Source organism: Sciurus vulgaris (genome assembly GCF_902686455.1).
Source record: "Sciurus vulgaris genome assembly, chromosome: 18".
Taxonomy (NCBI): Eukaryota; Metazoa; Chordata; class Mammalia; order Rodentia; family Sciuridae; genus Sciurus; species Sciurus vulgaris.
Window position 1 is genome coordinate 20,934,774 of NC_136479.1, and position 24,712 is coordinate 20,959,485.

The following is a 24,712-nucleotide window of genomic DNA, read 5'->3' on the forward strand; positions in this document are numbered from 1 at the left end:
GCAGAAGCCACTTGTCCTCCCTCCTGCTCCAGAAGCCCCTGACCCACCACTCAGGCCTTTCTGTCTCTGGCTAAATGAGCTGCAAATCAGAAACCCAAGAAGCCAGACGCTGCAGGAGCCAGGGCCTCCCGGCCAAGACGTGAGGACTGACACATTCCAAAGGCGATTCCCAGAGAGGCCAGCAAGGCTGAGCCGGTGGGAGTCGGGCTGCTCCAGGAGCCTGCACCAGGCCTGGGAGCCACACCCCTGGAAGCCCCTGGGGAGGGAGGCTTCGGCCCTCCAGGAGCGGTCCCTGTGACAGGACCCCTCTTGAGCCTGCTGCTCCTGGCAGCGGAGAGGCGCGCAGCGGCGTCAGGCCGATAACCCCTGCGCGCCCACGCAGCTGCAGCAGCTCCATCGGTGTTCTGGGTTACATCCCAACCCTCGCGGCGCCTCTGGGGAGCCTGGCAGATGGTTGTAAATGATGAGGCTGCGGGAACCAGCAGATGGGATGCGTCAGGAGCAGAGGGTGCCTCGGATTCCCTCAGCTGCCGCTTCCCTCCTGCGCCATGCAGACCCTGACAGCTGTGAGCCAATGGGCCTCCCAGCTGGGTCACAACACACAGAAAGTGGACCAAAGAACTTCCTAGAGATGCAGAGGAGGGACCAAGAGGCCCCAGGCAGGTTGGGAAAATCTGTGAGGTGTGACAGAAATAGCAGAGGGCTAATGGAACACATTACTGTGCTGTGTGACCTCAGGCAAGCAGCTCGACTTCTCTGAGTCAGCTACCTAGCTGCTCTGGTATAAACTAGAGATCATGGCTCCCACTCCAAAAGCTGGCAAAAGAATTCAATGATGCAAGGGGTGTAAAAGTACCTGGCAGTGAACAGAGTTCTGTGCATTACTCAAAAAAGGTTAGTTGAATGTTGGCTGAGTAGAAATAAATGCAAATTGAGTTACTCTCCAAGTTAGTGTTCTGGCTGGCTGGGCCCAACTAAAGAGATAGGGAAATACAGCAGAATATTCCAACTGGCGTTCGCTGAGGCAAACCCTGTGCTAAAATCTCACGTGGATTATCTCATTTGATTCTCAGAAGATTCCCAGCAAGTGGGTGCTATAGTCCCCCATTTTACAGATGAGAAAATCAAGGCATAAGAAGAAGAGTAGCCTACTCAACATCCCACAGCTACTGAGGCAGAGTTGCAGCTCCACTCTGAGCCCTTGCCCTCTAACACAGTCATAAGGAGCTTGACATTTAAATCCCAGTCCTTGCTACACATGGAGGCACACAACTGTAATTCCAGTGGCTCGGGAGGCTAAGGCAGGAGAATCACCAAGTTCAAAGCCAGTCTCAGCAACTTGGTGAAGCCCTAAGCAACTTAGGGAGACCCTGTCTCAAACTAAAAAATAAAAAGGGCTGAGGATGTGGCTCAGTGGTGAAAGGCCTCTGGGTTCAATCTCCAGTAAAAAAATAAATAAATAAAAAAGACAAAATAAATTAAATCCCAGCCCTACCACTACCTGGATCTGGAGGAAGGGTCCTAAGCTCTCTGGGTCTCAGCTTCCTCATCTGAAAAATACAAAAATGAATAGTCCCCTCCCTGTGGGCTGAGAGGAGGGCTCAATAGAATAGCATGTCTGAAAGGGACTGATACGCAGCAGGCGCTCAATGAGTGCTCACTGTGTGTCAAGACTGAGTGGAAGGAGGCTGTCCCACAGTGCAGACTGCACTTCTCTGGCCCTGGTGTGCAGGAAGCAGACTTGCTATCCTCAGCCCTTGCAGACACAAGGAGTTTATCTTTGGGCCTCAATTTCCCCATTTGTAAAATGGAACAAGGGAGACCAGATAACTCAGCCCTTCTGTGTCACTCAGCTTTCTGTGGCTGGGACAAAATACCTGAGGTAAATCAACTTAAAAGAGGGAAGCTTTATTTCAAAGGTTTCAAAGGTTTCAATCCATGGTCACTCGTACCCATTGTAGTTGGCTGGTGGTGACAGAGGAAAGCTTGTGAGGCTGGTGACAGAGGAAACTGCTCATGTCATGGCAGCCAGGAAGCCAAGTGAGAGAGGGAAGGGAGGGGCTGGGTGAGGCCACACCCCCAATGACCTAACTTCCTCCCACTAGGCCCCACCTCCTACAGGTCCCACCACCAAGAGCACCACAGGCTAGGGCCCTTGGGGGACATCCCAGACCCAGACCAAGCACACCTCCCAAACAGGCCTCCCCTGGCCTCAGTTCCCCTCTGTCACTGTGGGCCAACAGCACGAAGCTCTCCGAGTTACTGGGACCAGGTGAGCCTGGCATCTTGCTAAAACAGAAGTAAGTCTTGGGTATTGTTGCTTTTAAAGCATCTTGGGAAAAAAAACTGGCACACCAAAACCGTGAGTGGACAGATACTGTTCAGTGTGGGTCTGACACAATTAGGCTTTTTAAGTGAATCAATGTAAAGAGAAATAGCAGAGAATAATAGGGACCTGGGGGTGTGGAGGGGCACAGTTCACAGAGCTAACAGGAAACAGGGTGCAGAAACAGAAACAAAAGGCTCCTGGTTGGAAAGCCGTTGGGCATTTCAAGCACACAGTGGAGTGTTAAAGCAAGCACGGGGTCCGTCTCTGTGCCGGGTGCACAGGGCACAGGTCCAGGACACGGGCTCTGGTCTTCTCTTCACGGGCATGGTTACGTGGCTGCACAGGCTGCTTTAAATTCATAGGACTGTGCACTTAAAACCTGTGCGCGTCATTGTTCGTGAATGATGTGAATGAAATCACAGTCGGCCACACATCCTCAAGTTCAGTGTCCACGGATTCCACCACGGCCGCTGGAGTTTCTTTTAAGAAAATCTGCGTCTGTCCTGAGCACACTCAGGCCTTTTTCCTGTCTCTATCCCCTAACGGACCACAGAATTGAGCGGCTGTGGCATGGCACTGGCACTGTGCACAGGTGGCCTAGAGATGACTTAAGACGTGCTGCCCGTGCTGCACAGGAGCGTGACACTGTGGCGTGGGTAATGAGCAAACACCATGCTCCTTGATACAAGGGATGGGAGCGTCCTGCAGCCAGTCCCCTGTGGGTGCCCAGGGATGATGGGGTGCGTCTTTTAAGAAGGGAATATGACTGCTTTCGCTCAGATCCTGAATGTCTCCGAAGGCCCATGTGCTAAAGGCCTGGTCCCCAGCCTATGGCACTCCTGGGAGGTGGTGGAACCTTTGAGAAGTGGACTTTGTGGGAGGTCCTTAAGTCTCTGGGGCTGTGCCCTTGAAAGGGATTGTGGTATCCCCAACCCTTTTCCTCCCTGGTCACTAGATGAACAAAGCAATAGGGCCAACTGATCATGGATTGGAACTTCTAAAGTCATGAGACCTTTCCTCTTTATAAGCTGATTGTCTCAGGTATTTGTTATAGTCACAGAAAGCTAGCCAATACACATGACAAAAATAGGGTTACAAATGACCAGCACATCACAGCAGTGGGTTCACCAGTGAGCTGCCAGGTCAAGATCGTAGGATGAATGTCATCCTTTTAACCCTGTCTGTGTATCCCTGGACCCACTACACAACCCCGTGCTGCTCATCTGGACTGTACCACAAAGCATGACCCCAGAGTCTTATGGTTTCTCACACTAAAGTATGCTAAGACGATGGAGCCGTTTAGAAATTTAAATTACCACTGTTTACAGTTCACAGGCTGCTCGCTATGGAGAAACTGTTTCCAATTATGAAACATGAAAGCTGGTCACTGTTTGGGGTTAATATGACGTTCTGTGTGAGAGTGAGTGGGAGAGACTGCCCGGATACCTAATTACCTGGAAAGATAATCTTGAATAATTGGAATTAGAGCAACTAAAGCAATTATTAGATGTTGTGATCTCTGGGAGCAATCCTCCACCAGGCTGAGGGATTAATAAGAGCACATAATTAGAGGAATCCAGAACTTCAGAGAAGAGTGCGGCAGAACCAGCACTTCAGAACCAGGGAGGGAGCACCAGGTGGAAACAAGGTTGGAGGGGTGGCTGGGCAGAGGCTGAGCCAACCCTGACCTAAACCTGCTGTGTGACCTTGAGCAAGGCACTTAACCTCTCTGGGCTCTCCTCTCCTTCCATCCTCCAATCACTCAACCAATGTCTATTGAGCATCTGCTATTGCCTGGTACTACAGACATCTGCCTCTCGCCTTTGCACAGATGATTCATTCTACTGGAATGGTTTCCCCTGAGGTCCTATGCACAAGGATGGTTTACACCTCTCCTTTAAGACCCTTCCTGCCCTTCCCTGTTATGTGGTGCATCTTGGATGTCTCACAAAGGCCAGGCGTTGAAGGCTTGGTTGTAGCCTGTGGTGCTATTGGAAGGTGGTGGAACCTGTAGAAGGTGGGGCCTAGTGGGAGGAAGTTAGGTCATTGGGGGCATGGCCTTGAAGGGGATGTGGGACTCCAGCCTTCTCCTCTCTCTCACTTCCTGGATGCTGTGACATGAGCCACTTTGCTCCCTGCCATGATGCTCAGCCTTGTTTCACCACGGGACCAAAGCAATGGGACCAAATGATCATGGACCCCAACCTCTGAAACTGTGAACCAAAAGAAACCTTTCCTTCTTTTAAGTTGTTTATCTCAGGCATTTTGTCACAGTGACAGAAAGCCAACATAATGCTCCTCCATGCAGCCTCCTACAGCCCTCTGTCCCTGTGTCTCTCCCAAGGAGAAAGTGAGGCCTTCAAGAGCAGGGGCTGGGGGAGTCTCCTCACTGCCCCAGCTCCTGGCACACAGACAGCCTAGCTCAAGGGATGAGACCACAGGTACAAGGCTAGGTGGGTGCAGGTCATGGAGGCCCTTTCCTGAAAGTCCTGCCTCCAGGAAGTATGCAGCCCCAGGTCAGCTGGGAATGGCCAGAAAATGATCTCCTGGAGGAAGATTCCACAGATGGACCGAGTTAACGATGCCCATTCTGTGCCAGAGGGCTGCCACTGTTACCTCGATGTGACCCAGAAGTGGGAGGGGAGAGGAAGTGATGGACTCACGGGCCGCTTTGGAGGGCCTGCTCCTCTGTCTCAGCATGTCTGTCTCACAGGGTGGAGAGAAGCACAGCTCCCATTTTGCCTGGCTCTGGACCACAGGTGTGTGCCTGGTCACTTGGGAGCAGAGAGCAGGAGAAACTGATGCAGTGTGGGAGCGAGGGGTGCTCATGGAGGCAGGACCTCTGGGATGGCTCATGAATACTGACAGGAAGGGACCCTAGGCACCAGGCTAAGGGACCATCCCCAGATTGACGCCCAGGAACCCCGCCTGTTCCAGCTGTTCCAGCTGCAGCCGGCAGGCTGACCCCACGTGTAGCTGTGGAAGTAGGTTCCCCTCTCCCTTCCCTGCCCAGCATGTTCTGATCTATGCACATTTCAGTTCTATGACATAAATCAATAAAATGCACTAAATAAATTAAGTGAGCAGCAGAATTGTAAATCGATTTCAGGCGGAGAACAGAGAGGTTGCAGGAACCAACAAGAGACTATTATAGGAGCTGAAGTGAGAAATTACTCACACAGGACTCAGGTCTGAGGCTGCGGAACCACCACATTATTACACAACCCTGAAATATTCAACAAAGGAACCTATAAGCTTTGGAGACTATGTCCCAGAAATTGTGGCTGGTGGCTAGAAGAAATCCCAGCTCCCTGGGAACAGGGACCAGAAGCAGAGATGACTTAAATCAGCCCCACCCTGGGTCAGAGAAGACCCAGGCTTCAGAAGCCAGATCCAGGTTTCAAGATTAAAACGGGACCCCCAGCACCCATAACATGGCCTCTGCTCATTTCTTCCTTTCTTTATTCATTCAACAAACCTTTACTAAATTCCTTCTCTGTACCAACTCCTCCCGGAGCATGGGAGGCACAGAGAAGGTCAAGGTACAGTCCTTGTCCTCCAGAAGGATCCAGGAGATCACCTCAATACAGTGTGATATGTGATAACAGGACCTCTGGGCATTCAGGGAGAACTCTCATAATGGGGCACGTCTACACTGGGCTTTGAAGGATGAATAGAAGTTCGTGAAGTGGTACGGGCAGGCCAGGCACAAGAGGTGATGGAGAGGACGGAGGCAGGTCCGGGGCACAGGATCCACATCAGGGGCTGTAGGGCCGGTGGGAACGGCAGACTAGGGGAGATCACGACAAGCCAGGACCGCCATATTCAAGCACCCTGCATAAGTTTGGGAGTCTTGCAAAGATGGTAAGCAGGGCCGGATGTGACTGGCTTTCCATCTTAGAAAGATGATTTAAAACTGTGTGGGGAATGGTTTCCTTTCCTTCCTAACGAAGCATAACACATACGGAAGTGCATATGCCTGGGCGGACCTTGCCACCTGAGCCCTAGGGCCCAGGTCAGCATCAGAGCACTGCCAGCTTCCAGGCCTCTGCCAGCTCGCATGGTCCCACCTTCTCTGCAAGAGCAGCTAATGTCCTGACCAGGTGGCTGTTCTGTTTTCCAGGGTCCTGTGAATGGAGTCGGGTGGTGGGTGTTCTTTCAAACATGGCTACGTGGGCTCACCCCCCGGGATGCTGTGAGCAGCTGGACACTGCTCATTCTCAGGGCCATAGAGTATTCCACTCTGCATGTTGATGAGCCTCATGGGTAGACTTCAAGCAGCACCATAAGTCTGGGGGGCCAGCTGAGAGGTTAATACTCTAGGAGGGACATTGATGGCAGCTGAACAAGAGTCAGTAGCAATAGTGCGGAAGCAGAGATGCAGAAGCTACCTGGGAGGCAAAAGAAACTGCCCTTGGCAAATAACTGGATTGGAGGAGGAGGAGCCGGGGGTGACCATCTGGGCCCTGGCTTGGGAGGTGGAGCAGATGTGGGGGAAGACAGGACAATGGATGGGAAAGGATGAGGTCTGGTGACGTCCATTGTGGACCAGCTGAGTTTGCGTTACCTGGGTGCATCCCAGGGGAAGAGCCCAGCAGGCTCTGGAGGAAGACTCTAGAGGTCTGGAAGGACATCTGGGCCTCAGGAGTCACCAGTGAGATAGAGCATGAGGCTGAACTGAAGGACTGTCTCTGCTCTTTCCACACCACCAGAGATGACAGCAGAGGAGCCAGAGAGGCATCAACCCACGGGACAAACTGGATGGGGGAGGAGGTGACAACAAATCAAAGATGGAGACAGCATTTTAAGAGATGGACAGATCAGAGGTGGGTGGGATGGCACAGCAGGAGCAGATGACCAGCGTGGAGGAAGCCAGTGAGAAGGAAAGTCCTGGAACGGAAGCGCCTGGCCTAGTGGAGTTCGGTACTGAAAACCAAAAGCTTCAGACAGATCACTTTTGGGACACTGAAGTGTCCACCAGCGTGCTCTGCAGGCAGCTGGGTCCATAGACTGGAGATGGGACAGTTCCTCCTCGGAAGGTGGGTTCATCCAGGAGATGGGTTGGCCAGATGGACTTTTTCTACGGGGAGTGTGTAGCCCCAAAGACTGGATAGCGTCTGCCCCGTGCACCTACGGCTTCCACAGAGCATGTCAGTGCCTCACTCCTAAAAAAGAACACCAGATATGTGAGGGGAAGATACAATATAAAAAGATCAAAATTAAAATAAAATAAGCAAAAGAACTTGGAAGAAACAGAGACATCAGAAGATACAGAGGAAAATCTTTAAAAGATTAATGCCCTCAAAAAATATGAGAAGAAAGTCTGTCCATCAAAGGCAAGAGACGATATATAAAGGAACATTCTGAGAGCAAGAAAAAGCTCTTAAAATTTAAAATATAACCGCAGAAATGTTAAAAATAGGATAGTTGAAAGATAAAAGTTCAGTAAATATCTCAGGATGAAATAAAAACAAAAACAGAAAATTAAAAATTAAGGATTAGAAAATAAAATATTGAAAGCTTCCAGAGAGGAAAAAAATAAAGCAGACTACACAAAAGAATCAGAAAAACATTGAGTTTAACAACCCTGGAAACTGGAAGACAAGAGAATGACCAACATTTCCCAAATTTTGTGGGAAAATGATTTCCAACCCAGAATTTCATACCCAGCTAAACAGTCAGGTGTGCCCAAGGAATGAGGGCAACATTTGCCCACGAATAGTCTCAATCAATCGTGCTCTTTCTTGGGAAGCTACTAGAAGATATTTTCCCCCTAAATGAGAAAGTAGCCCAGAAAGAGGACGGCCTGGGATCCAGGAAGCAGTACGTCGACATGGCAGGGGGAGGAAATTCCAAACTGGGGTTAAAGGGGCTTCAGAATAATAGTCCTGGATGGTCATTGGGCTAAACTGGGGCTGGAGGTCAAAAGACTCCATAGGAGTGTCAGGGAGAGAGGAAGAGAAACAGGGAGACAGAAAAAGCATTTGAGGATGAATGTATGAAAACTGGAAAACTATGCAAATGTCATGTGCTTGAAGAGGAGAGAAGTCATGTCAGAGAAAATGCAATCAGCATATCACACGGCTCCCTTGTACATATTTAATGTGTCCCCATAATGTAAACAATTGACTTCCTTAACTGACCCAATTCACCAAACGTTGTGAAATGTGACAAGACTGGGAAGACCAAAAGGGGTTCAGTGTGTTGGAGGTCCTGTAAGAAAACTAATGTTTAAAAGTGAACGATCAACAAAAAACAAAATATTATTTTAAAATACACAGAGTTCCCACCCCCGCTCGTGACAGCTGGGTGGCTGGATTTGACTTTGGGATGCTGTGGAAGCGACCTGCATTCAGCAGGAACCACACTTTGCACTCTGCCTTCGGATCGTGCCAGGCTGGCGGTCTGGGCAGCGACGCTCACTGGTGAAATGGAGCAGGGGTGGCGGCTCAGCTCCCAGGCAGCCCCGTTGTTCCGCAAGGAAACCACCACCACCCCTAGTGACCTGTGGCTCAGCAAGGACGTCCCAGAGGTTAGTGGGTTCAAGTCAGTTGACTTGGAATCTGGTCCATTTGGGGTGGATTGCAGGCTGACAGGCTGTCCCCCGCTGTAAGTCCAGGAGCCGGTGTGGGGACATACGTGGGAGGAGTGACCTAAGGGGTGGGCGAGGCGCACGCAGGGCACCCGCGGTTTCCCACCATGAGGCTCACGGTGCTTTTGACTTTTCAAACCATTTTACGTATACAACTTTGATTTTTTAAGATGGTTTTGTCTTTTAATGTTACTTTTTAAATACCTAAATGTCAAGGAGGCCCTTGTCACTGGGGCCTGGTTACCATCGACCATGAAGAAGAATGAGATGAAGAAGAGTGTGCGAAGGAACTGCAGAGGGAGGAGGGGCAGAGGGAGCGGGAGGGCGCGGCCCCTGAGGCCACGGAGGACGTGCCCAGCACATGGCAATCACTCAGTTAACGCACCCTGGGTCAGGGCACAGGACTGGGAAGGCGCGGTGGGCGTGGCTGTCGGGAGGTCCCTGTGCCGCCTGAGTCGAGAGACCCATGCGTCCATTCCTTCATTCGCAGTGAGGGTCCTTCCACCCATGAGAGGCTCCAACCTGGGACTTGGGAACTGGGGGCTTCCTCGTGTCACCCTACTTGGGACACACCTTCACCAGGGCCCTGTGAATACACCGAAGAGGGAGAGCTAAACACCCTTATGGATTCTCCATGGCACTGAGGTGAGAGTCATCACCTGGCTCCAGCCCGTCTGGGGAAAGACGTCCCCAAACTTCCCAGCAAAGCAGATTTTCTCCACCCTGGTTCAGGAGCCTTCTGCCATGTCTGGAAACCGCGGGCTTGGCTCTTCTGCAGGACCACCCCTGGAGCACGGGAGCTTCTGCCTTGGTCCTCACTGCACCTTCAATGCCTCCACCAGACCTTGCACATAGTAGGTGCTCAGGAGATGTTTGTTGAGTGGAGGGGCTCGTGGGCAGTGCCCAGCATAGGAAGGGTTCCACAGGAGGGAATGGGCGGTTGTTTCCCCACCGAACACTTAGGTCACTTTGGGAGAAATAGAGGTTTTGAGAAGACCCAGGGAGCCCTCGACAAGCAAATGAGTGAGTCTCTCTCAGACACATGCACCCAGAGGCCCAGGCAGGCTGCTTCCAGCATGGCCAGTCTCCCTCCATCCTCCAGCCCCGTGGCCAGCCCTAGATGTGGTTCAGACATTTTTCATTCCCGCTCCACCCCTTGTGGATAGGGTACTTCTTGCCACACTGGTGTTGGACTTGGCCATGTGACTTGCTTCGGCCTGGGGGATGTTGGCAGGTGTGATGCAGGCAGATGTTTCACACATGCCAGTGGATGTGGCCTCCTGCCTTGCATTTCTGGCATTATCACAGGGAGCTCCATCAGATGTCTGCAGTTCCCTCTACCTTGTCCCCAAAACAGACCTGTGCAGAGCTGGCTTGAGCCTAGTCCATATCCTGGAACCAAGTTACCCTACATCGGTGAACCCCCAGAAAACCCACAGATATGTGAGTGATCATCATCACCACCATTAGTTGCTGGACTAATCACTGTTGGGGGATGGCTCGTCACACAGCACTACCATGGGTCTCGCTGACTGATACACTGGGCTTTAAAGCTAGCGGTTGGTCACACAATAAGTGATGAAGGTTTTGAAGCAGAGAAGCCTGGAGGAAGAAAATGGAGAAGTACAGGAAGCTTTGCCTCTGCATTGCCAGAGTCGAGTTCACAGCATGTGGGCACTGCTGTTCATCTGTCCTGGCACGCTGCACCTTCGTAAACTTCTTGGACATCTTACATTAGTTCTTCACGCTCTGCCTGGCACAGCCTACTGGGCAGAGCTTCACTGGAGTGCTGACTGCACTGCTTCGCCAGTGCGCTCCGAGGCGGGCAGAGCTGGAGCTCAGAGGTAAAGAAGAGACCGTTGCTGCTGTGGCCAGGCTTGTGAGGGACACAGATGTGCGAGGCCCATTATCCAACTATGAAACGGGACGCTCAAATGCAAGGAGGATGTAATCTTCAGGTCCAGCTGTAGGACCTGGCTAAATAAATCATGTCCATGTGATGGAATAGGATATAATAGCTTCAAAAATGAAGGCAGTGGCCAGGGTGTGCTGAGTGACAAAACATGTGTTTAGCATTCCCAATACCCAGCAACACACACACACACACACACACACACACAATGAAGGCAAGTTCTGTATACTAATAGGAAAAGTAATCGTGAGTTTATGTATATAAATATATATACCTACATATAAGCATATACATGTGTGTATACACGTGGGGGGGTTTGCAAGAACTTATGAACAACTAATAATGAATATCTAAGGGTGAGCTTATAAGTCATCTCTAATTTTCACACCAAGTTTTAAATTACACCCTCAAACTCCCACAAGTATGTATAATTGCAATATTGCCTTCAGAACCTGCAAAGTTCTGAAAGAACGGTGTGGCAGGAGCAAGAGAACAGCAATGTGCAAAGGGCCTGGAGCACACGCTAGCGTGGCTCACTCCAGGAACAGGCAAAGTGCTCTGAACTAGACTGAGAAGGAAGGGGAGGTGGCAGGAGATGAGATCCTGGGTACAGGGCCAGGCCATGCAGGGCCTTTTAGGTCACCCTGGGGATACTCACTTTGACCAAGTGAGAGGACAGCTGTGGGAGGGTTTTAAACAAGGGAAACTTGTGATGCAATTTTCTGCTTTAAAAAGATTGTTCCAACTACCAAGAGAATCTGAAGGCAGAAGCAGAGGGAGGTGACCGGTTAAGAGACTGTGGCGGAATCCAGATGAAAGACAGTCATGGCTGAGGCCCCATGAGGAACAGGCTGCTGGAGTGGTCGGACAGAGGAAGAAAACTTCACGCTGTGGCAGGAGTTTTGCCCGTGGGTGGAGGTGGGAATGAGGGGCAGCACCTGAGAAGGGGTGTGAAAGCACATGCACATTTGCCAGGTGGAAAGACTGCCACCATCTGGCCCTGGAATGTTCCCCGAAGGCCCACGTGTAACAGCTTGGTCCTCAGCCTGATGTTCCTGGAAGGAGGTGGAACCTTTAAGAGGTGGAGCCTGGCAGGAGGAAGTTAGGTTATTGGGGTGTGCCCTAGAACAGGATAGTGGGACACGCCTCCTGCTGACTCTCTGGCTTCCTGGCCATGGTGCAGTGACAGCTTACCCTACCACAAGCTCCCACCACAGGTTCCAAAGCAACAGATCAACCAACCATGAACAGAAGGCTCCAAAACTGTGGATCAAAATAAACCTTCCTTCTATTTAAGTTAATTAGCTGGAGTAGTTTTGTTCCAGTAATGGAAATCAGAGGTTCAGACAGAAGGGAGCTCTGGATTCAGCTCAGGGGCCCTGGAAGGAGGATGAAGGGCCCACCCCCAGCTCTCAGAAGGGAAAGCCCTCGTGACACTCCTGGTTCTAGCTTTATCAAGCAGAAGAAGCAGACACTTTGGAGCCAGAGTGCTCAAGTTCAACTCCCAGCCCCACTGCCTCCTCGCTGTGCTCTGGGCCTGAGTTTCCTCATCTGTAAAGGTGGAGGACTAGTCAGGCTGGCCCAAGGTAGGCGCCACCTGAAGGCCCACTCGTGTTAGGGTCACTATGATGATCACATCTGCTCGACCAGAAAAACACCAGAAGTCACAGTGTGAGCTGGAACACAGCCAGTGTCTGTGAGAGGACAGAACTTTGGGTGAGAACGTGCCTGGAACAAGTCGCTCCCTGTCCCTGTCCCCGGGGGCCTTCCACTGCCCGATGGAGACTCTGGTCATGGAGGGGAGAGGGTGAGCAGGTGGGTGGATCTGTGTGCCTGACACTGCACAGGTGGCCACCAGGAAGGGTCACGTGGCTGCCACAGACCTAACGCTGCTGACCCCAGGGACAACTCAAGCGGCAGTGAGCACATGCAAACGCCCGGTGATGCGGTGGCAGAGCTGGCCCCTCAGCCTCTTGTAAACATTTTTATGGACACAGCCAGAGGGTCCTCGGCGTGGCCGCCAAACCCTCAAAGTAAAATCGCAAAGCCAGTAAAATGGAAAGAGAAGCTTTCTGGGGCCCTGGGTCCTCATAAAAGAACCAGGAGGAGGGGTCTGAGGCCGCCTGGGGAGCAGGAGCCACTATGCCACAAACGCGGACGCGGGCACGGGCACACGACCGGTGGGCGGACGCACTGGGAAGTGGCCACCGCGCCAGGCTCCCAGAAGCACCTGCGCGTGCAGCCGCACCCACCCGGACAGGAGAAACGGCACGCGCAGGCCGCTTCCTGAGGCCCCAGTGGGGTGGAGCCGACCCTGCATTTCCGCGGCCCTGGGGACTGTGGGACGTGCATCCGGAGGGCTTCAGTGCAGGGAGGGCGGGATCAGGGGCTCTGCGACCAGGACCTGGATGAACCCCAGCTCTGCGCCTTAGGAGACGTGAGACGTCCACTACTAGACGGCTTTTGGCCTCAGTGTCTCCCTTCCCAGGTGGCGGGGAGGACAGCCCCTTTAGGGAAGGTCGTGGGGGGTTCCCAGTTAATGCACACACAGGGCTGGCACAACCGGCACACAGTAACTGCTCAGTAAACGTCCCCTCTGGTCAGCATTGCTAGCAGCCATGCTTACAAGTGACCTGGAGTAGCCAGGCCCGAGGGGCTCCACCAAATGCTTCAGGGATGGTTGTGTGGCAGGACCAAAGGACAAGCCATGGGAAACCGAGGACTCAGGGAGACCATCCCTCTACCACAGGCTTGCTCCAGGGCCTGCTTCTTCCTGTGGGCTGAGTCTCATGAGGACCACTTGGCTGGAGCCCTCCAAGGAGATGCCACCTGTGCAGCGGGAATGTCACCAGCCTCCATGACACAGGGCCAGCTGCCCCCTTGGCCTTTGCCAACCTCCTGAGAGGAGAAACCACTGGACTTCCGAATCCCCAAGCACCTGACCCGACACTCTCCACATGGGACACTCTCCATGCCGGGACCTCTGCCTCAGTTCCCCTGGCCTGACCCAGGACCAGGGCCCTCCTGCATCTCCAGGCCGTGTGAAGGGGCCTGCGCACCTGCTTCTGCAGGCTTCTAAAGGGGCAGGCAGGTGGGGGACATGGCCAGCCTCTGTCTCCACGACGTCAACTTCCAGTATCAAGACCTGTCCTTCCATGATCGGAAACTCCCTTTTAGTTGGTCGCAGCATTTCCTGGCATAGAGACCACATTTCCCAGACTCCCTTGCAGCTGAGCATAGCCCTGGTTAAGTTCTCGCCAAGAAGATATTCACAGGCATATCTGGGGCAACTCCTGGGAACCTTAGGGTTGATTGCAACCTCTGCCCTTCTTCCACTGTACTGCCTGGAATGTGGATGCTATGACTGGCACTCTAGCCACCATTTTAGACCATGAAGACAAGGACCCTGGGGTGATGCAGAGAGGCAGCTGAGGACCTGGTGAGCAGAAACTGCTCAGCCTGACCCTCTCCACACCTGTGAGACAAGTGACCAGACAGCTGGTCTCATCTCCTGAGGGCAAAGCCCCAGACAACTGAGTTCAACTTCCATCATGCCTCCTCCAAAGTCCCAGGGTGCCCTGCGGCAAGAGAGCACAAATAGTCCCAGGACACCCCTGGGGCAGGGGACAGATGGTCCTCCCCACCTGCCTCCCCCACTTCAGTTACAACTCAAGAAACTCGGCGCTTGGCAACAAGATATCTGGTTTCCTGGGCCTGTCACCCGGGGAGGCTGAAAGAGAAGCCCCCCAACTCCCCCCAGGCACTGGGACGCCACCTCCAGAGGGGCGGGGCAGGCGCCTGGGCCACACTCACCTTTCTCTGATGCCGGGGCCAGGTCAATGAAGCTGCGACATTTTTCACCTTTGAAAAAGAAAAGAAGGGTTTTCAGAACGGAGAGCACTCTGGGCTCCAGGCTCTTGTCCCTGAGCCCGAGCCAACAAGCCTCCCTAACCCAACCCAGCCGCCTCTTGCCCAGCCCAGGCCAGCCTCGCGCTCACCTCGGCACCAGCGGGCCGGGCGTCCACCTCCTCCCTGGACTCCCCGGCCACCTCTCGTCTCTCTCCAGCACCTCCTCCTCGCAGCTGGTCACACTCAACACGTGCACACTGGCGCAGACACCACACGCCTGCGCGCACACGCACCCGTCTCCTTTGATGACCTCCCAAAGGATGCTGGGATGGGTACGACAGGCCCCCGCTTCCAGAAGGCAGGGAGCACGCTCCGCGCCCAGTTCTCAAACGCGCGTGGCTGTGGGTTGCTCTGCCACATGGGGGTCCTCAAAATAGGAAAAATGTTGGCTACAGATCCTGATTTTCTGACATTGCCTCGGAGAATCAGAAGACCCTAGCCGTGCAACAGTCATACGGGGTTGGCGGATGTGTCCCTTTGGATGGGGCACGGGATGCTCTGGTTTGGCACAGTCCCTGCTCCCTGGTGGCCTGAGCCCCAGCCTCACTTAAGCCACCCAGATGGCCCCCACCCCCAGACTCTGAATTGGATGCCTTGGTGGGTGAGTTTGCAGCCACTGGTTTAAGGATTTTTCTGCTGATTCTAGTGAGATACCCTGTGATTAGAGGGTGAAAAGGATCTGGAAGCTTCCAGCATTCTCAACTGTTGTGTCTGCTTGGAGTTCCTGAGTTCTCAAAGAAGGTCCCTTGAGGCCCCTTTGGACTCCTGAATGTCCTTCCAGTTCATATAAAGACAAGCAGATGGGGAGGCAGTGGTGGGAGATCAGGCTGGAAAGAAGGCAGGGGCTAGATCACAAAGGGTCTTAAAGGCTCAGCCAAGGAGTTGCTTCCTCTCGTTTATGACTCTCCTATCACAAAATCCTAGACTGCAGGTGGGTGGACGCAACCCATGTGGTGCTGGCAAGTTTACTCCCTCCCTGTGTTCTACACTGAGGCACAGGACCCTTGCCTTCCATTACAGATGAAGATAAGGAGGCTCAGAGTAGCTGAGCAATGAGCCTGGGTCACACAGCAAGATAGCGGTGCCGAGACTGTAACCAACAATATAAAGAAGTGTTTGCCGACAGCCTGGAACTGGAGGGAGGAATAAAATTAAAGAAAAAATGAAGCGTTGTCTTAGATTTCAAATGAATTTAAACTTCCTTTAATACTGCATTGTTTTCTCAAGAGCTATAGGGGCTAAATTTAATAACCAAATTCAGACTGGGAACACTTGGTGGATGTTGGGTCCTTCGGTCTTCAGGAGCACTTTCCAACATAATAGAACAAAAATTAAAAATTACATTTTACAGCCACATCAGGATGAAGATGAATGTATTAAGTATGAAATATTTTCTTTACTGCGAAAGTTTTTTTCCTTCTGATTTTAAAAGAAATTAAAACATTTCATGACAACATGAAAGCTCTGGAGGCCCGGGGCTCTTGTCTCCTGGGCCCGAGGGAAACAAGACCCAGGTTTGCTGAGCATTCCTGCTCCCACCCAGACCCGGCTCCTTAATCATAGCTAAGATTTATGTGCTGAGTACTTCGCCTTCTATCTTCTTTAACGGTTTGCTTGAGATGTGATTCACATGCCGTGCAATTCATCCATTTAAAATGTACAATTCAAGTCGGGTGTGGTGAAACAAGCTTGTAATTCCAGCTACTCAGGAGGCTGAAACCGAAGGATCGAAAGTTTGAGGCCAGCCTCAGCAACTTCACAAGGCCCTGTCTCAAAATAAAAAAATGGAGAGTGCTGGGATGTGGCTCAGTGGTAGAGCACCCTGTATTCAATCCCAAGTACCAAAAATAAAAAAAGTTTAAAGTACTAAAATAAAATAAAATGTACAACTCAATGGTTTTCCAGTGTGTTCTTAGTGTAGACACAAGGTGGTGTGCCCATCACCACAATCAATTTTAGATAATTTTCAGCACCCCCAAAAGAAAGTCCAAACCTGTCAGGAGTCAATTCTCATTTCCCCCACCTCCCAGCCCTAGGCTGCAGCTACTCTGTCTTCTGTCACTACAGATTAGTCTGGGCATTTCATACCAGTGGAATCACACAAGCTGTGGTCTCTTGTGATGGTTTCTTTCACTTAGTCTGTCTTCAAGGATTGTCCATGATGTACCATGTATCAGTACTTCACTTCTTTTCATGAGAGAATAATATTCCATTGTATGGGTACATAGCATCCCCTCTCTCCTTCTCTGTGGTTTCAGTTGCAGTCTGAAATAGTACATGGAAAATTCTAGAAATAAAAAAATTCAGAAGTTTTAAATTGTGTACCATTCCAACTAGCATATGACATCTCGTGCCTTCTTGCTCTGTCCTGCCCGGGACATGAGTCATCCCTTTGTGCTACGTATCTATGCTGTATATGCTACCTGCCCATTAATCATTTAGTAGCCATTTCAGTATCAGATCAACTATCACAGTATCAGAGTGCTTGTGTTCAAATAACCCTTATTTTACTCAATAATGGCCCTGAAGTATAATAAGAATAATGCAGAGGAGACACCAAGGCATAGAACAAGGAAGGACCAATTAATCTCCTGGTAGCAGTGCTGCAGGGCATACAAGAAAAAAAGCATAGTATGTATAGGTTTTCAGTCCTATCTGCGATTCCAGGCATGCACAGGGGCACTGGAATGATCTGAAGATAAACAGAGACTAGTGTACCGATTTTATTTATCCATTCACTCACTGATGGATACTTAAGTGTGTTTCCACTTTTTGGCTATTTATAAACTTACATGTACAGGATTTTTCCGTGGCAAGTTTTCATTTGTCTTCAGCTTATACCTAGGAGTGGAATTGCTAGGTCACACAGTAACTCTGTTTGATCTCTCGAGGAAATGTTAGTCCGCGTTCCAAACCAGGGGTGCCATTATTAGTTCCGCCAGCTACAGACAAGGGTTCCAGTTCCTCCACACCTTTGCCAAGACTCGTGACCATTAGTAGTTTTTCAAGATAGCTGTGTCTCACAGGTACCTTATTTTAGTTTTCATTTACTTACCCTGACGGCTAATGACCTTGAGCATATTTCCGTCAACCTATGAGCCACTGGCATATCGTCTTTGGAGAAATGTCTTGAATTTCTTTTCATTATAAGTTATAAGATTTCTTTATATATTCTGCATACAAATTCCTTATTAGACATCTGATTTGCAAATATTTTATTCCTTCTGCAGGTTCTACTTTTCTGATGATGCCATTTGAAGGGCAAAAGTTTTAAGTTTTAATGAAGCCCAGTTTAGATAAACTGAATTTTTTTTTTTTTTTTTTTTTTTTTTTTTTTTTTTTTTTTTTTTTTTTTTTGGTACCAGGGATTGTACCCAGGGGGCACTTTGTCACTGAGTCACATCCCCAGCCCTTATTACTTTCTTATTTTGAGACAGGGAAGTTGTTGAGGGCCTCGCTGAGTTGCTGAGGCTGGCCTTGCGATCCTCCTGCCTCAGCCTCCCAAGCTTCTGAAATTACATTGCTATTTGTGCTTTGAGTGTCATCTCTAAGGAGGTGTTGCTTAAGCCAAGATTATGAAAATTTACTCCTTTCTTCTCAGTTTTGTAATGTTAACTCTTCCATTTATGCCTATTTTCCACTTAGAGTTGGCTTATGGGTGGGGCAGGTACGAGATCCAAGCTCACCCTCTGCAGGTGGCATCCTGTTAGGCCAGCACCACTCACTGAAGAAGCAGGACCCTTCCCCCAGAGGGAGAAGCACCCATTTCTGCACTGTTCGTTACCAGCTGTGAGTTTTTCTTTTTGTCCTTTCCAGGTCATGGCATCTACCTTCCGCCCTCCTCTGTGGAGTGGTTTTTTTTGTCCTGAACGGGTATTTACCTTTGCTCTAATTCCACAGCAACCTGAAAAATACCACTAAGAGTCCCCATTTTAGAGACAGACAAGCTGAGGCTCTGTTATGGTGGCTCCCAAGCACTCGTGACGCGTCGAAGGCATGGTTCCCAGTCAGCAGTGTTGAGAGGTGAGGCCTTGGGAAGCAACTGGGTGGTGAGGGCTCAGACCTACCGGTGGACTAATCCACTGAGGGATTCGGAACTTGAATGGCCTATTGAAGATGGTGGATAGTGTAAGGGCTGGGGCCTAGTAGGCATGGGCCCTTGGGGATGTGCCCTCGGGGACCATATCCTGTCCCTGGTCCACCTCTCTCTAAGCAGCTTTATCCCTCCAGGCCCTCTGCCATGATGTTCTGTCTCACCTCAGGATCAAGGCAATGAAACCAACCAACCATGGACTGAAACTCCTGAACCTTTCCTCCTCTAAGTAGATTTTCTCGGTATTCTGGTCATAGCAACAAATAGTTGATGAACATAGGCTCTAAACAAGGAATCCCCTGGGACCCTCCCTCTGTGAACACAGGGAAAATTCTCCAGGAGCTAAATAACTGGCTCTCACATTTCTATTTCTGCTGCATGGACGGGGTCGGATGGAAAATGTTGGAGCACATGCTACCGACGTCAGGCAAAGCTGAAGTTGAAGGAAAAATCATAGAGAGCCGGAGAAAGACAGACTGCTCAATGCCCAAAGTCTCACAGCCGAAATCAAAACACGGGAATTTTTTCTCCAAGTCCTTAGTGTCCATGATAAAGGTTAGCCGAGCATTAACGAGAACGATATTGAACTGCATCACATTGACTTGGCTGCTTTTAGAAGTGACCTTAAAACATTAACATCCTTGTGTCGACTATTATTAAGCCGATATGTTTAATTAAGGGGTTCATTCTGGTAGAAAGCTGGAGACAAGTGCATCTGCCTCTCTGCCACTCACACTTCCTCAGGGCCTTGACCGTCAGATCCCAGCACTGTGTCGTGTTCCCACCACCTGATGGCAGCACGCCTTTCTTGAACCATGGAACATGAACAATCAGAAGGCTCCCAGAGGTCAGCTGGGTGAAGTGGTCTCACCTGGGAGCTCAGGTCCCACTAAGAGTCTGATTTGGTTGGTCAAGGCCTGAACATCACTAGGGTCTAAAAGTCCCCCAGAAGATGCTGCTGCACGCACGCCCAGGGTGGGAATCACGTTCCAATCTGACTCACAGAAAATCTAACCTTAGAGAAACACGCTCACGACCATGCTGGATGGTCCGTCCCCTGACGGCGATCGAGGGGAGGGGTAGCACCGGGGTCTGAGTTCTGGAATCAACACAGCTGAGTTCAAACACCAGCCCTGCCACCTCTTGCCTCAGGCAACCCCAGTCTTCCAGTGCCTGGACCTCTCTGCTGGTGAAACGGGTGCAGACCCTGGGGGTCCCGTGTGGGCCCAGCGTGGGAGAAGAGCCGAGGCAGGGTGCTGAGGAGAGGGTGCAGAGGTGATCGCCATCACTGGCTCCCACACGAGGTCTCCAGGGAACAGGGGTCCTCTGCAGTCTCATGGGGAAAGAGGGGAGAGACACACGGACACCAGCACAGGGTGGGGGTGGGGCCTGGTGCGCTGGTCCAGAGCAGGGACCCCAGAGCCAGGCCTGCCGAGTCAGCCTGGCTCCTTCACTTAAAGGTGGGCAACAACATCCGTGCCTCAGTTTCCCCACCTAAAAAAGCAAAAACCCCCCATGCTGGTGTTTCCCCACAGGATGGATCAGGAGGGGCTGGTGACAACCACTAGGGGGTACAGCTAGGACAGGACAGTGGGCAGGAGCCTGAGAACCCAGCACCAGCTGCAAGGGCCCAGCCCTGTGCCCATTGTCACCCCCATGACCATGGACGTGGCCTGACAAGTGCTCTGATTTTACTTCTTAAAGGTGCCCTGTCTCCTGTCACCCCTGCCCCCTGACACGCACATCGAGAAGGTGAGTGGGAGGTGCTACTTCCTCCCCCAGGAGGAGAGTCGCCAGAGGCCCACCTCACCTGCTTCAGGGAGGGGGCAACAGGGGACTTCAGGTGAAAGAGGACCACAGACCCCGGGAGAAGTGGTCTGGGGATCCACGAGCAGCAGACGTCAGGGCTTGGAGGATCGAAGACTCTGGGCTCAGCAAGCCTTGCACGCAGGGCGCCCCTCAAAACCATCTGCTCTAGGGAGGGGACGAGCAGAGGGACCCGAGCATCCTCCTGAAAGCTGTGGACCCTTCGTGCCACTCAGGCTGGGAGCAGGCTCTGCTGTGTGGAGATGGAGTTCTCTCCGCATCGCTGAGCATGCGCAGAGTCCTACTCTACTGGGAGTGGACAAATAAATTAGGTCATTGACAAGTAACTGATCCCATGCCTGGAAGAAGTTCATGGCCACTGTGGTCCCCTCAACCCAGGACTTGCCCTGCAGTCAGGGACATGAAACCCAAGCTGCACACAAGGACGCTGACTGGAGAGATCACTGACTGGCAGTGACGGAAGGGAACCTATGGGGATGGGTAGCGGGAGGGGATGTGCCTGTCTAGATGGTCACAAATCTACACACCGACCATCTGGACCAGTCGGGGACCTGACAGGAAGCAGATGGCACCCTCGGAAGGGCTCACAGGTGACTGCTAAGGGGTACTATTTATAGACAGGTGTGGACAGGGTGGAGGGACAGTGACCCAGGTGCCCTGAGCAGCCCGGCTCTGAGGGGCAGGACAGGGCAGGTGTCTGTGGAAGATCAAGCCTTGGAGGAGCTGCCACCAGGAGCCAGGCTACACTAAAGCATCTGCATCGGAGATTCTGGGGTACAGCCGAGAATCTGTCCTTCCAACAAGTTCCAGGGGGTGCTGATGTGACTGGTCTGGAAAGCACTTTGAGAAGCAGTCCCGAGAGGAATGGAGTTACCATCAAACCTGGGACAGGAGACAAGGGCAGGCAGGCAGATGCCCAGACCTTTCTGTCCTCCTGCCCTGATTCCCATCAGTCCCCCACTGACCCAAACCAATGAGAAACCAGAGGGCACAGGAGCCCAGCTGTCACTGCCCAGGTGTCTCTGGGGCCCAGAGGAGGCCTGGGAACAAACATGGAGGCCAGTGGAGAACCGAGTATGCCAGCCAGCTGCAAGACCCCACTCCTCCATCTGCCTCCCTTTTCCTCCAGGGTCCTTCCCACCATCACGACCCCAAAGTCTCTCCCACACACTTCTCCGCTTGTCGGTTGTCTGGGTCCTCTACGGAACGTGCTGTGGGCTCCTCCTTTGCTTTGAATTTTATCTGTGTCAGTACGTGTGGCCTCTGGGCTTGACCAGTGGAGACCAGGCTGGAGGCTGGCATGCCCGATATTGCACGTAATTCATTCATTTATTCTCTCAACAAATCTTAGGAATCAAAACCACAGCATCAAGCAGTGACCTCTGGAGTATTTCATCTGGATTCCCCAGGATCCCCCAAGGTGTACTTCTCTTAAGTTTCCAGCGTAGTGTTTTGGAGTCATGCGACTGTGGCCCACCAACCTTTAATGAGCACCTACTACATACGAGGAGCTGTCCTAGGTGCTAGCCTGGACCAGACAAAGTCCCAGCCCTGGCAGAGCTTGTGTTTCCTGGAGAAGCACGTGCATGGATCAGCCCACGCTCTGGAATCCACTCATCGAAGGCGGGCATTCCCCAGCTCTTCTAAATAATGCCCAGTGCTCTGCGACTTGTTTTCGGCAGCAAACGTAAGTTTTGTGGCCACGTGTGTCCTGTTCCTTGTGGTGTCCTCAGAGCCTGGAATAGGGTTCAGTGCTGCAGACGCGACCATGGAGAGAGTCCACGCAGAGTGTGTCATTAAGCGATCTGCCAGGAATGCTGCCACACTGCAGACCTGGGAAGGCACGCCCAGCACACCTGCAGGCAGAGGTGAGGCGGAGAGCGTAGCACTGGAGAGTCTGGGGCTCATCCAGGAGGCGATGTGCAGGCAAAACGGACATGTGCAATATCCCAAGGAAAAGCAGCAGCTCAAGAGCAGCCCCTGGGTGTCCACCTGGAGCCTCGCACCTGCGGGTTCAGATCTACCCCGTTACCTTTCCCCTGCGTCTGGGTTCTTGGGACTTCCTTCAACTTCCTTCTCTCCTCCATTGCTCCATTTCTGAGTCCTCCCCTGCCTTCCAGACCCAGCTCAGCCGTCCAGCCGCTCCCCTGCTGTGACCTGCCTTATTCACCAAGCATCTGCCCCCTCCCAAAGAGATTCTCCATGCCCCAAATCTCTGCAGTGTTGTATCATGAGAGGTCTGGCTGTATCATCTCCTTCTCCCTGGGGTGCAGCCCGCATGGTGGAGTTGTCGGGGGCACATCTCAACGCTTGCAGGCTGAAGCTCAAGTCTGTCATGTTGCTTTAGATCCAGGATCCAGGGACCCCAAGGAGAGTCCGGGGTAAGTACTATGCAAAGGACTTGCCACTCATCAGAACAGTGGCAATGAGGTCACTGTTGGCCCCCATTTTACAGAGGAGGAAACCAAGGCTCAGAGGTGAAGTGACCTCCCCAAGGTCACACAGTCAGTGGCAGAAGCAGGGTCTGGACCCAGGGCTGTGCCTCCCCAAAGCTTTTTCCATCGCGTAAGAGACTGACTTGTCCAGAAGTGGAGCAGGGACCCAAGACGCTCCATGGTCAGACCAGGTGGGCTCAGAAATCTTTCTAAAACATCTTATAAGGGAAATTTCCCATCTTTTACAAAAAGTAGACAGACTAATAAAAACAAACCCTCATGTCCCCATACCCAGCTGCGATAACTGTCAATCACAGCCAGTGTCACCTTGTCTATACCCCACCTGCCCCCACCAGCATGGGGTTATTTTGAAACAAATCCCAGACGTCTGATTTAAAATGTCTTTCTGAAGATACTCAAAAGAGACAAATGGAAGGTCATTCCTTCCTAGATCTCATGAGACTGTTGGCTTTTTGCAGCGAGAGAAAACAAAAGACCCCAGAGGTCCAGACCTCCCTCCCTGCTAGCCCCTCTTGGCCTGCCATCTCCGGGGGCCTGGCTGGAGGTGGGAGGCCCAGAAATCACTCCCAGTGCAGAGGCCCGAGCTGTCGGCGGGCACATCCCTACTCTGGCCAAAGGGGACCTGGCGTGGGGGCTTGGCAGCAATGGGGCTGCTGAGGAATCCACTGCAGATTGTCACTGGCTTGCTGTGGCTTCACCCCAGCCCCACTCCAGGAATTCCAGCCTGGTCTCTGGAGGAAGAAGCAAGAAGCTCGCGTGCGGCAGTGGCGAGGGAGGGCAAGGGGCACCAGGACCAACAGGAGGCCAGGCAAGGTGGGCTTCGCCTGGACCTGGGTTCAGTCCCCACCCTGCTGTGAGACTGTGCGTAAATAATTGTAAAACCTGGTTAGGGAGATTTTTTTCACCAGTAAAGGATGAGGGTTCCAGCCTCCCAGGGTATTTGGAGGTTGAACAAGGAAGCAGTTGTGAAATGAGAAGTCTTCTGTGAGGGTTCAAATCAGAAACGACTGCAAAGGGTTGACGCCCACACCCCCACAACATTCTCTCTTTTTGAAAGGGAGGGTACTTCAAGGCAAATGGAGGATGGACACAGAAACCACAAGATATGAGTTCAAATCCGTCCTCCGCCTCCTCCCAGCCCCATGACCTCAGAGCTGCTTCACCTCTCTGAGTCTTTTCCTCACCTTCCAGCTGGGAACTGTCCAAGCACAGCCATCCCCCCTTATCCCTGGAGGACATGTTCCAAGACCCCCAGTGGATGCCGGAACCCACAAAGAATACCAAACCCTACATATCCTGGGCTTTCCTATATATAAATACTTAATGATAAAGTTCGATTTATAAACTAGGCACAACAACAAATCAATAACTACAAAATAGAACAATTATAACAATATACTATAATGAAATTATGTGAATATGGTCTTTCTCTCTTGCACACTGTACTACAACAGTCCATCTGATAACCAAGATGACCACAAAATGACTAACGGGTGGGTAGCATATACAGCATGGATACATTAGAGAAAGGGATGATTCACATCCCAGGTGGGACAGAGTAGGACAGAATGAGATTTCATCACATTACTCAAAA

At 51.7% G+C, this 24,712-nt stretch overlaps 1 protein-coding gene across 2 annotated transcripts in view; it reads right to left on the reverse strand.

Moving 5' to 3' along the window:
• The window catches only part of GSG1L (GSG1 like), a 200,997-nt gene that overhangs the window by 120,941 nt on the left and 55,344 nt on the right, over positions 1–24,712 (reverse strand). For both annotated transcript variants that reach the window (XM_079121512.1, XM_079121511.1), the window contains exon 2: positions 14,647–14,694. In XM_079121512.1, coding sequence (XP_078977638.1) covers positions 14,647–14,694 — 48 coding nt within the window. The remainder of the gene's footprint in view (positions 1–14,646; positions 14,695–24,712) is intronic.